General features: G+C 34.1%; 1 protein-coding gene across 4 annotated transcripts in view; it reads right to left on the bottom strand.

Moving 5' to 3' along the window:
* Positions 1–13856, bottom strand: part of LOC123563041 (putative sodium-coupled neutral amino acid transporter 10) — a 44437-nt gene that overhangs the window by 22044 nt on the left and 8537 nt on the right. For all 4 annotated transcript variants that reach the window (XM_053528626.1, XM_053528632.1, XM_053528623.1 and 1 more), the window contains exons 3-8: positions 6254–6371; positions 5765–5810; positions 3610–3703; positions 2971–3111; positions 711–832; positions 128–230 (exon numbers count right to left, since the gene is read on the bottom strand). In XM_053528626.1, the coding sequence (XP_053384601.1) occupies positions 128–230; positions 711–832; positions 2971–3111; positions 3610–3703; positions 5765–5810; positions 6254–6371 (624 nt within the window). The remainder of the gene's footprint in view (positions 1–127; positions 231–710; positions 833–2970; positions 3112–3609; positions 3704–5764; positions 5811–6253; positions 6372–13856) is intronic.

Here is a 13856-nt window from a genome sequence, read left to right as displayed (position 1 = left end):
AAATTTACGAGATAACATTTTCTTTTCTTAATATAGTGTTAAGAAGAATATCTGGGCATGGGACAAAGATTTTAAGAATACATTACACTTAATTAACTGCATTTTTATGTAAAACTTTCCTTCTTACCAGCAGATAGCTGACTGTGCACATGTTTACAGCAGAACTGACTATACCATTTATTCTCTTCAGTGACGGATCTGCTAGAGCATCATAAACTATGAACAACTGACTGAAATATTCAAAGATAGCTTAATTTAGTTAATTATTATCCCACACAATAAAGACAGTATGAAAAAATGACATTTGTTTTCATAGACAAATTAGTACATAGTCAAAAATATCTTTCAGAGAATCCTAAATTCTCTTAAGTCATTAACACACTAACAAAGATGTCTAATTGTTTATATATCCAGTGTTACAGAGATCATGCACATTATGACTGACTTGAAACTGGAGCTAATCATGCACAGCATAAAAATAAAACAACCCCTTTCAAAAAACCTTTGACAGTGGAAACAGTCTACACCAGACCCCATTTTGTAGAAGCCCATCTTAACTGAACAATATTTTTCCTCAGGCATAAGTTCCTTCTATTGAAAATAACCCCTGTAAATCGAAAAACCCTCAAAACTGAATATTTAAGTTTACCAAAAAGCTATTTAATTTCCAGTGGTTCTAGTGTATTCTAAAATGTTCAAGTGTAACTTACGTCTGACATCCGAATGCAAATGAGAAAATAGGCAAACACTGGAAAAATCCCTCCATTCTCCAGAAATTCACTCTGTTGTACCAGTCACCAGCTATCAAATTGGGCAAGGACAAAGCAACAATCTATAATAAACAAACAGAAGTATGCACATGTGAAAGAAGGAACTAATACACTGCCAATGTAAGCAAGTTACTTGAAGCATTTTATATTTACAAAAGTGGAAGTACTCGGAAATAATTAATATTCGTGGGGTACTAATTTTCGTGGACTTCGTGGTTGAGTCAATCTGCGAAATTTAATCCCAACGTACAAGAAAAATTCTCATTCATTTTATGTTCAAAAGTTGAAATCCACGAATTCATATCCCCACGAAAGTCCGTTTTGACCAAAACCACGAAATTTCATGTCAACGAAATTAAATGATTTTACAGTAATTCAGAAAATTTAGCTGACTAATTTGCAGTTCGAACAGGAATTATAACTGCGTTTAAACTTAGGTTACAACTCACTGAATTTAACTGGTTTTTTTTTCATTTGCATCAATGTTGTAGTTAGATATGAATTTGATGTCATTGCTGCAATGTCAGCACTTAGCAAAATTTAGTAACAAGAGCAGTCTACAGAAGGGAAAAGGAACTGGTAGTATCACAGACATTACACAAATATTTAGTCAATCAGAAATTTCTTCCAGTATGTTAATTTAATTTAAATATAATAATGTCAACAACAATTATATCAAGTCAACCTTAAAATTAATCTAAAAATAAATCCATAAATGAGCCACACCATGAGAAAACCAACATGGGGCATTTGCGACCATGATGGATCTAGAACAGCCTACACATCCGCGCAGCCTGGTCAGGATCCATGCTGTTCTCTAACGGTTTCTCTAATCCAAATAGGCTTTGAAAGCCAACAACATGGATCCTGACCAGACTGCACAGATGCGTACGCTGGTCTTGATCCATGCTGGTCGCAAATGCACTATGTTGGTTTTCTCATGGTGCGGCTCAAATTGTTCTCCATGTAGACCGGTAACAATGTGGTCAATATTATTTCAAATTCACAGTGTGAACCAGACAGTGGTATTTTTAAAAATATGTTTTCTTTTAATGTAGCAGCAGTTTTCCTTGAAAACAAATTGGGTTTAAGACATAAACAAGAGATGAAATTACCCACTCTCAGGCCATACGTCCACCTGAAAATAATGAAACAAAACCCCGCATTAGTTGTACCCAAGCTATTATTTCATGTTTGTGTATTAAAAGTAATTATTAGTCCTACCATGATGTCAATCAAAAAAGGCCATCATCTGAAAAATCAGGATAGAATTATTCTGTTGTACCAGTGCCACTTATAAATTGGGCAAGACAATGCAACATCTTTAAAAACAAACTGAAGTTTGACAGGAAAGATGAACTAAACACTGAATATAAGCAAGTAAATGAGTTTTCTAGTACAAAACGTGGAAGATACTCGAAAAAACTATGTGGGTATATTTTGCTTGCGTGTTGGGTCAATCTTAATATTTAATCAACGTAGAAAATTATTCAATGCAAAAGTTGAATAGATTTCAAGAGAAAGTTTTGACCAAACATAAAACATGTCAACGAAATTAAATTTTCGTAATCCAAAATGCCACTAATTTGCAAAACAGGAATTATATGGTTTCTTGGTACAACTCACTAATGTGAACATGTTTTGTTTTTATTGCATAATTTGAGTAGATAGTTTGATTCATAAGCTGCTAAATACAAAACTTTACAAGAAACGAGTTCTACAGAGTGCAAAAGAGGTGCAATTACAATCTTGCAAAAATTCAAGTATGTAAATTTATTTAATTAATTGTCACACATAGTATCGTCACTTAAAATTAATCAAAAGTAATTCCAAGTTACCAAAGCAAATGCGGATGTTGAGACAATGATGACTAGAAACCTAAACGTTCCAGATATCTGTATTTCTAACGTTTACAAAAGGGGCCAAAAAATCTGCAAACGCAAGATGGTAGTGGTTCTTGATCATGGGTCACCCTATGTGGTTTTCGTATTGCCTCAAGTTTCCAAAGACAATTGTCTTTGATAGATTAGGGAAAACAGTGATTATACAAAAACTTAATACAGGAAACCGTTCCTGAGAAGCCAATGGGTTAACGACTAACCGAAGTGAATGACCCATACTCAGCATTTGTTCCAAACTAGATATAAGAAAAAGATGAACAAAAATACTTGTGCCTGGATTTTGTATTATTTATACTTACATAAAAAGTGAAGAAAGCATAGAATGCTATACAGAGAGAGCTTGTCTTGCTGAGAGTTCTTACATCCTTCAGGAGGCCCAGCGGTAGACCAACAAACAAGCATAGAACAACAATGAGACCTGTCCTCAGGTTTTCACTATTCTGTAACAAGCAGAACATTTACTTTAAGTATATTCTGACTATTGCTTTGACATAAAGTAGACTATTGCTCACTCCAGCTTTACTGACTCAAGAACATGGACTCTTTTTGAGTACATGATGTATATCATGTGATCCCATGACATTGTCCTTATATTTTCTGTATTTGGATCACCCAAAACACTGGGTAACTTGAGCAGTTTAACTCTTTTACAGAATAAGTTCTGTATGCTCTTTTTTCTGGAGGACCAATTCTGAATATTTTATAAGCAGTACCTATCCATTTCAACATTTTCATTTTTGTTTACCAGTATATGCTAAAAATTCTATGTTTGTGTTATTACATATAGGTCACCTTCTTGTTACAAACATAGAGACCATATTTACCAGAATTTTATCAATTTAGATACAGAAAAACTTTCAATTTCAGAAAAAAACATTTCCTCACTTAAACTCTTATTCTCTATGTTAGAGTCAATATTGTGTCAATGAAGTACTTACTTGAAGTCCTGTAGCTTTTGACAAAATGGCAGGACCTAGATCTCCAATAATGACAACCTGTGCTATCAATGTACCCAGCTGTAGACCGATCATCCTACACAAATATCAAACATATGCATGTATTTATAAATCTCGAAATATAACTCTTTTTTTTCAGAAAATTTTGGTGTAAAATAGTGTAAAGGATGCCTGAAAGTTTTCTATCCTAAGTGAGTTGTTTTTCTGGCATTCATTTCTTTATACCCCCATCACACCAAGCTCGTTTTCAGTACGTTCTAAAAAAGTAGCCGAACGGGCTCAAACTGTGTGGCAACGGAACAAACGCAGTAGCGACGTTCTACAGTCTGTCTAAGAACTTTATGGACTGGCTCGGACAGGGTTGAACGGGAATGGTGCTCCAGAACTTTGAGCCTACTCAAAAATTTCTGCCGATCATTCCGTCCTACAGTTAGACGGACTGACAACGTACTTAAAACGAGATGGACGTACTAAGAACTGAATCACCGTACTTCGATCGTACTAGAGACGTAGTAGGACGTAATGCGATCGTGGGTCAATTTAAGTACGTGTGCACACCGACCGGATCCGTTTGTAGCTCGTTTAACCCGTTCACAGAAAGACTTAACTCGACCGCATTACATCCTTAGTGCGTCGTTATTCCATCTAAATACGATCAAAATAAAATACTAAGTTTGCAATACGTTTCAAAACAGTTCTAAGAGTTTACAATACGTTCTCAGCACGATCCGCACGTTTTTAGTACGTTTAGTACGTTTATTCGCAGTTCCTACAACGTCGATCCCGTATGCAGTACAATTGCACAAGTTAGGGTATAAATACATGCCGTTGTCGTACAGGTTCAAGATTTGGGCACAAGATTTAACCAAGTTTATGCCTTTTGGTTTCTGACTCTGTCCTCCTTCATCTTCGGACTTGGAGACAGAGTCGTCAGAAGGTGCAGGGAATGTATTAAGACACTCATCCTCTCAACTTTTACGTTCAGGGGCCGACTCAGGAGACTGTATGGGCTTTTGTAAGACGTTGGTTTTTTACTGCTTTAACACTTTACACCCTGTCTCTGTATGGCTTCACTTTTCTTTGGAGTCATATTGATACTTGCCTATTGCTGTAGATTTTTTTGTGTCTTGAGAGGTTGAAGAGACAAACGAGAAGGAGAACTGGGCGAAACGTGATGGCTTTTGATAGCCATCGGGCCAGAACGTGATTGCAATTTACGTTCTGAACGTACTAGGGAGAGATGAGGACGTATTCAGAATGAGTTGAACTGTCTGTGAACGAGTTGGTCGAGTTAACAACTAGTTAGAACGTATTTCAACGTACTCGGAACGAAGTAGGACTAGTTACGAACTTCTTTAATCTGACTATAGACGGACTTTGACTGCCTACAAACGGTGTTCACATGAGGTGAACGGGCATTTTTTCCAAACAGAACTTACTATAAACGTACTTCAGACGGGATAAAGACGCAATGAATGTATCAAGAACTGTTTAAGAACTAACTATGTTCGCGTTATGGATATTTTCCGGCCAAATTTCATACGTTCTAGCCAGATCGCAGCCCGTTTTACAATATTTTAGGACGGGTTAGGACGTTTTGAGAACTAGTTTGGTGTGATGGGGGCTTTAACAAGATACCAGCTATTTTGGGTTTAGCAGTGTTTAATGTAATGTTAATGCATAATATAGTAAAACTGAAGTTTCCTCAATTTGTAAATCACGCTAAGGGCAAATACTGATAAATCCTCTACAAAAAAAGTCTACAAATACATGTGGAATGTATCACATATTTTATGTGAACAATAATAATATTATATTATATTCACAAGACCTTCCATGTTTCAATACACCAATACTGGCTTTTTGAGGAAGACGACTCAGGGGTGATACAAAATTAATGTTTCAAGCTTTCATCACAATAGAGCTAAACTACCAGTAGTATAAACTGAACAACTTATGTTAACAACCCCTGTTGACTGCTTCCTGCACTTTTGGCCTTGGTTAGGAAATTTTTAAAACATTGACAAATTCCAACCCAATGGGATTCCAACCTATGACCTCAGGACCTGGAGTATAATATTCCATCTCTACATCTTTTATACACTATCAATGCAAGACAAACAAAGGAAATCCTTACCCTACTTCAACTATCATCTTCCCAAGGGCTCCATGGGTAAAGAATGCTGAAATAAATTGAAATATACATGAATGTACATTTATAACTAACATATTCAGTGTTTTTTACCTGGTTGTTTTGGGTGGAAATTCGGCCCTACTTCCCTCTGTTAAATGTATGGTTACCCTAATTTTTGACAAAAACTCCAAGAAAACAAAGAACAGGATGTAGCACAAGTTTTGCCAACACTAGTGAAAACATTGGAAACTTGCTGTTCAATTGACAGAAACTTTATTTACATTTATTCTCCTTATTCCTTACATTTTAAAGAGCTTTCTGTTACAAAACAGAGCAAGCAGAAATTCAAAATTAAGCACTTTAAAAGTCGTTCTTTATAATCAAGACTCAAAATCAGGGCAAATTTGGTCTCATGAACCCCAAGACAACCCAACAACAGCAAGAAATCAACCCAACAACAGCAAGAAATATTATTAAATAAAGAATAAATACCTAGTAGGGAGTAAGACCTCCTTCTAGCAGTGACCCCAGCCTTCATCAACAGTTCACATGATACAATGGTCAGCCAAGTCGCAAACAACAGCAACAGAGTTCCAAGAACTATACCACACTGAAAAATACCACACAGAAAACAATTATACATTTATACCTAAATATATAAATGAAAGAACTACCTTAAGTACAATATATTTTCATGTACATGTACTTTATTTCATTATCACTATGATGCTTTACTCTTGATGATTTTAGCTGATACTGCTAAGGGCTTTCAAATGATAGGCCTAATAAATAATTACTAATATCATACTTTTTCTGCCTTTCCTTTCCTTTACAATGTACAATTTTTGTATATAAAATTTTGTTGCTTTCTTATTTGTTTGTTTTTGATGAGTTTAGAGTCACACTGACACAATTTAGGCCATTATGGGATCTTTTTCAGCTTTTGACGATGGAGGAAGACTCCAATTTATATGTGGATAAAAATAAAATTAAACAAAATATATTTGTCAATGCAGCATTCATATACTTTTTAATGTTTTAATTTCTAAAAACTGTTTATATAAGAATGTTTATCCATGGTCTGTGAGTTATATAAAACAATTTGTAAATTACAATGTGAAGTACATAACGTGGGCTCAGCGCGAAACTATTGTAAGTGACATTCTGGCCTAAAATGATCTTTTTGCAGATTTATAGATCTTTTTATATCCCCCAATATGTGAAAAAATATTGGAGTTCAGTTCCAACAAAAAAAAGGAGAAAAATGATATTTGTCATTTTACTGTATGTGCAATTTGTTTATATTTTCAGTGCGAAACTATTGTAAGTGTACTAGTGCACTTACAATAGTTTCGCACAAAGATTTTTAAATTTTACATTGGTACAAAAGTATTGTAACTGTATCCATATAATAATTAATGTACTTTTGTCATTCATTTCAAGGTCTGTTATATAGTACACTGGTATAGAAATAGCTTCTTCATCTGACAAGAGAGAAAAAAGGAAAAAGTGTAGTTACAATAGTTTCGCGCTGGAAAAAAATCTAGTTGAGTCAGTTACAATACCTAGCAAAATTCATTTTGCTTTAAAATGTCATGGTTTTAGAGGTTCCATTTGTATCATTGTTGGTATTTTTGGTTTGAAGATTGCATATTGTGTGTCGGGACTGACTGTTAGGGGGTTGGAATTTTTTAGAGAGAAAAAAAATTGGTTTTGGATTTGCTGGAAAAAAAAATTCTGGCTTCAGCATGAAGAAAAAAAAACTGACTTCAAAGGAACTGAACTTTTTTATTTATTTATTTGCTATAATATTCTTTATACAATTAGCAATCTTCTGAGAACTGTAGCACATAGACAGGCCTTTTTTAAAAAAGAATTACAAGCTGACCTATAAATCACAGAAACACCAAGAAAAGAAGGTGCCAGGTATAGATCTTCCAGGGGAGATTTTTTGTCTTACAGGTCAACACTATCTCTTCTAAACTGACAGCTAAAATGTGGGTATGAACACATAAGTTATAAGGTTTGTTTGGGTTTGTTTAGGTTTCTGTAAATGCAAAAAATATCCTTGAAAATGCTACAAGAATGTCAAGGATAGGTCCACTGGAGTTGGCTACATAAAACATGAAAATGCCAATTTAACTAGGAATAAAATGAATTTTTTTTCTTTTTGCCATTATACGTCAATAGTCTGGAAGTGCTGTTTGATTACCTATTTAGTACTATTATACCTACCTTTCCTTCTTATTTATAAGAATATACAGATAATTTTATCTTAAAAGCTCACTAGAATTCTGCATTTAACTTTTGAAACAAACACCAATGATACTACACAAAAGTATATTTTTTTCAAGGATAATTGGACAATTGGACATAATTCACCTAAAGTAACATACTGCCATAATTAGAATTCAGGATTTGGCATGCACAAATTTCAAAATTTTCTGTCTGGGGGAGAACCCAATACAACCATCATACATATAAAGGTTGCAACACTTTTAAAAAGTGAGATGACAATTTTATAAAATTTATAGAAAATAGTTCTCAAAAAGATACTATTAGACTAAACAAGAGCACTGCCTATGGGTGCCATCGCTTGTATGCAAGTGCTGGACAATATTTAAGAAAAGAGTTTTGTTCAAATTTTCTAAGTACAAAAAGGGCCATAATTCTGATAAAATCTAAGTTAGAGTTATGGTTCTTGAATACCTACATTGTCCTCTTAAGTTTCAAAGCTGTACCGCTTATAGTTTTTAGAAAAGTTGACCTAAACAAAAAAGCTAAACCAATAAACTCAAATTTTCTAAGTACAAAAAGGGCCATAATTCTAACAAACTGCATATCACAGTTATGGGTCTTGGCCTACATAGTCCCCTAATGATGATAAACAGTTGTGTAAAGTTTCAAAGCTTTAACCAATAAACTCAAATTTTATAAGCACAGAAAAGACAATATTTCTATCAAAATGCATACATGTATCAGAGTTATTGCTCTTGGCCTACATAGTCTCCTAATGATGATAAACAAGTATGCAAAGTATCAAAGATGTAGCTTTTATAGTTTCTGAGAAAAGGTGGACATAACCAAAATTTAATCCATGAAACTAAAATTTTCTTAGTACAAAAAAGACCATAATTCCGACAAAAAAATGCATACCAGATTTATTTCTTTGCCTGCATAGTCATCTAATGATGGTATAAAAGTGTGCAAAGTTTCAAAGCTGTAGCTTTTATAGTTTCTGAGAAAAGGTGGACATAACCAAAATTTTATCCATGAAACTAAAATTTTCTTAGTACAAAAAAGACCATAATTCCGACAAAAAAATGCATACCAGATTTATTTCTTTGCCTGCATAGTCATCTAATGATGGTATAAAAGTGTGCAAAGTTTCAAAGCTGTAGCTTTTACGATGTTTTAGGAAATGTGAACCTAAACAAAATTTAAACCAACGCTGACGCCGACACAGACACTGACGATCAAGTGACGACAGTATCTTGTAGATTTTTTTTTTTAAGTCAGACAAACTAAAAAACTGAAATAAAAATACTTATGATTTTTTTAACTCTTTATGATAGAAAAAATCAATTTAAATAGAACTAGTCTTCTGGTAAAAAAGTGCAAAATTATTGATGACAGAAATAATTTTCTGTTAAAACTGCAGGACTTTGGGTTTAAATACCAAAGTTTTGCAGGCTGGGGCCTCCTTCCACGATCTCCCCACCCTGGCACCCCTACCCCAACTTTGATAAAAATGATACACACTAGTATACTTATTAGAAACTTATTTTCAATTTATCTAGATCAATTACCAACTTCACTGGGTCAAGTCCCATAAATCTGACATGTATTTTGGGCAAATTATGCCCCCTTTTTGACTTAGAAAATCCTAGTTAAAGTTTTGCGTGCAAGTACATACAGCTATTACTTAAAGGCATATATATTTGAAACTTATTTTTAATTTTTCTAGATCAATTACCAACCTCACTGGGTCAAGTCCAATAACTCTGACATGTAATTTGGGCAAATTATGCCTCCTTTAAGACCTTAGAAAATTCTGGTTAAAGTTTTGCATGCAAGTTCCTATCTGCAGAACAAATGCAGATATCAAATTGAAACTTCACAGTCATGTGCCTTTGGGGTTATAAAACTAGTTGATTGCATCAAGTCCCATAAGTCTGACATGCATTTTGGTCAAATTATGTCCCCTTTTGAATATAAAACTTCTGGTTAAAGTTTTGCATGCAAGTTACTATCTCAAAAACTAATGCAGATACGGGATTGAAATTCTATAGATATTTTAACATTTAGGGTAACATTTTCCTGCTTCTGGGACAATAATTTAAATAGTCGAGTATTGGCTGTCTTACGGACAGCTCTTGTTTTACACTACCAACAAGACTGCTTGTACCTTGAATAAATTCTAAAATAATTTTGACCTTTGTTTAACCTAAAAGCAATCATTAAAAAATATAGGCTAAAACAGGTACAGGTAGCTATTAGCAGAATGACCTATTAAGTACAAAGGCCTGGGCGTGATAATTCCAAACTAGAATATTATTAATTTCTCCAAATATATATCACAGTGCTCCAGAGCTACTTGTACAGTTCAAATATTTCCACTGATACTTTCCATATTAACAGAGATCCGAGAGAGGGAGGGGAGTGCTTAGCCTGGGAATCCAGTCTGACAATTTTTAACAATTTTTTATGCCCCCCCGGCATCTACTGATGCAGGAGGCATATAGTGATTGTCCTGTCTGTCCGTTAATCCGTACGAGGTTAACCAAATGGGACCGTTTCGTCTAGCATCATTACCCTTATCTAGAATGACTTGATAGTTATGGAGATGTAACTTGTGACCATTCCTCATCTTCAGACATCACCTGACCTCAGTTTGACCTTGACCTCATTTTGGACTTAGGTTGCTTTATAAGGGCTATCTCTTGGTTAACCAAGTGGGACCGTTTCATCTAACATCAATACTGCTTACAAGAATGAATTGATACTAATACAGATGTAAACTGTGACCATTCCTCATCTTCAAACATCACCTGACTTCAGTTTGACCTTGACCTCAATTTGGTGCAAAATCTATCGACAAGGATGCCACCGGGGGCATCAAGCGTTTATTGAACACAGCTCCTTGTTTCTACCTGCAAATTGACAGCCTGGGGAAGCCTGTTTTTTGACCGCAGCACCACCTATATTACACTCGAGATATGCTGGTGTATGATAAAGAATGATAACTTCTGAAAGCAATAATCCAAAAATAGAAACAGAATTCTCACGGAAGAGACAGATCGGAATCATGTACTTACGAAGGTTTCGGAACATTTCCAGGTCATAGACATACACCATTTTGTACCTACCACAGTTTTTCCAGCAAGTTGTAATGACTATTAAATATGTCAGAATAAACTTAAATGTGCGTCATTATAGCTATCAAATTGAAAGATGTTATGTTAATGCAGACCTAATTATCTATGAAAATTGCCTAATTTTTGGCAGCATTGCCTCGTTTTCATTTCAAACAAGCACAAATATGATCAATTGTTAATTAAGTTATTTACAGAAAATGGATAATCAGTAGAGACATGGAAACTCCTTCAGATTTCCCCAGGCATTGGTAATATCAGAAACACGATGAATGCCAATTAACACCGATTAGCGCAAATTAATCGGGATCTTTAATGCATAGATATTAGGTATGATTTATTCTGACAAAGCAAAATATTATCAACGGCTTCCCAGGCTTTGGAGTGTAGTATTAAAGTACCACAACTCGACCACATTTTTCCTTAACACAACCTCCGTGTCTGTAAAGCCCCTTTTGTTACTGTAATTTCATGGAACATCTGTCAGTGTTACCGATCACCTTGTTTAACCATTTTGCGTATAGAAGTATAAGAATTAAATAATTATAAAAATCAAAGGGATTTGTATTTTAAGCTATTTCATGTGTACCTTCTAAAGCAAATTACTCAATACAGAACAGAATCAATTTCTTTATCGTGTGTGTGTTGTTGTTTTTTTTTTTGTTTTTTTTTTTTTAATAACAAAAACTATTTTGAACAAAAAACCTCTGGTTTACTCTAGAAAAAAATATTTTGACCTTCAAGTTCTGAAAAAAAAATTCTGACTTTAATAGAAAGCGAAGAAAATAAAATTTTGACTCAGACTAAAATCTCAGCCCCCACCCCCACAAAAGTTCAAATGGTTAGTCTCTTAAATGACTTTTTTGGCAGATAAACTGAACAATTTTGAATTTGACACAAGTAAACAAAAGGTCCATTGGAATGGACTTCATTTGTTGAAATTTCATCAAATAATAAAGACCATAAGTTTAAAGGGTCTGTCCACAATGTCAGTTTGCTAAGCTGTTCTCCATGTACTTCAGATGTACCCAGTGCTTAACCAGTTGAGAAATGACACAGACAGACCGACCGACATCTGCAAAACAATACCCCTTCTTCTTCGAAGGGGGGCATTAAAATCTAATGCTCTGCAATTTATTTCAAATTTTATAAGGAATACTCAAAATCATGATGTTTGCTTATATACATTTTTATATCCCCACAAACAAAGTTAGGTGGGGGATGGTATATAGTGAGTGAGTGAGTTGGGTTTTACGGCGAAGTGACACAAAGTGGGAGGTATTATAGGAATAAGCTTATCAGTCTGTCTGTTTTCATGGTTTCTGGGCAATAACTCATGAAAGGCTTGATCGATTTATTATATATAAATAAATCTTGGTACACAGGTTTTACCTCATGAAATACAGGTTTGACTTCGACTACAAACCACCTATTTTTTGACGCAGTTATGGTCCCTTTCCAACTTAAAATTTGCCATACTTCTGTGACAAGGCCGTATTGTGGGGGTATTATTTGTCACTCCTGTGACAGCTCTTGTGTCTCTTAAAAAACTGTCGCAGCAAAGGAATTTTATTTTATACTTTCCCGTGATCTTCTGGGAATTATTTTTAAGACCTGAGAAAAAAAATAGCTTAGGTGAGGTACATTGTATATTAATTCTTTTTTTTTATTAAGTAAACTGGAAGCTAAACTATTATTAAACTATTGTAGTTGAGCTTTGTTCTTTGCTGATTCAAATAATGTTACTTCACAGGTTTTGTAATGCTTAGCAGTGAATAACAAAATGAGACAGAACCCTGTGCTTAGTATGCATCTTTTGTCATTTTAGTTTACACCCTTGAATTTCCTGCTAGCTAGCTGTTATTAGAATTTGTTGGAAAATTCCCCACTTTGGTGTATTTGATAGCTCTTATTCTTCGCCTCAGTCACAATCAAATGCATTTTTTTGTTTCACTTGGGGTCAAAAATAAAAGTTTGTAAAACTCTTTTATTTTGAAATGTTAATTTACCATATACCTTGGTTCTACAAAAACAATGGTAGTTGTCGCTGTCTGATAGTTCGACAATATTTTTTTTTCGATATAAAGATGAATCTTCAGGGAAAAAATAAAACAGACATGACCATTTTTAAAGGACTGTTTTATTCAAATAGCTCTTTGAGACCCAACAAAATTGTTACCACATGATAAGGTACATAAAAGTAATGTAGAAAACCGAAAAAACTAATAAATTACACAAAGATTTGTAGTTATTATCTTCTTTTGAAGTTCAAAATTCTAGAATTTTTTGTTTTCTACATGCTTTCAGTTTTTGTATACCTTTTGAAATGCATTTATTCAACTCAAATATGTTATTTTCTAAAAATTCAGTCATTTCTCTTTAAATAATGGTCTCATTTTTGTGATTACGACTATGTTTGGCAGAGATATCGCAATTTTAAAATGAAAGCCGAAATTTACCCAAAAAGTCTACGGACAAGACATCATCGCCAAGTGCTTTCTACATAGGTTTTAGAAGACAGTCTTTTAGTTCTGTTGAACTTTTTATGTTTAAAATGATCAAGAACAAGTAAATAACAAAAAAATTTAAGAAAAGAAGTATAATTGACGGTCTTCGGAATGTGTCTTCGAATAATTGAAGGATTTGAACAACTGTGACTAAATCAAAATGTCATTATGTGACAAGTTCTGTGCTATTGCTTACATAAATTAGGACTAATT

The sequence above is a fragment of the Mercenaria mercenaria genome, chromosome 2, assembly GCF_021730395.1.
Source record: "Mercenaria mercenaria strain notata chromosome 2, MADL_Memer_1, whole genome shotgun sequence".
NCBI classification, from domain to species: domain Eukaryota; kingdom Metazoa; phylum Mollusca; class Bivalvia; order Venerida; family Veneridae; genus Mercenaria; species Mercenaria mercenaria.
This window is presented reverse-complemented; position numbering and strand designations above follow the sequence as displayed.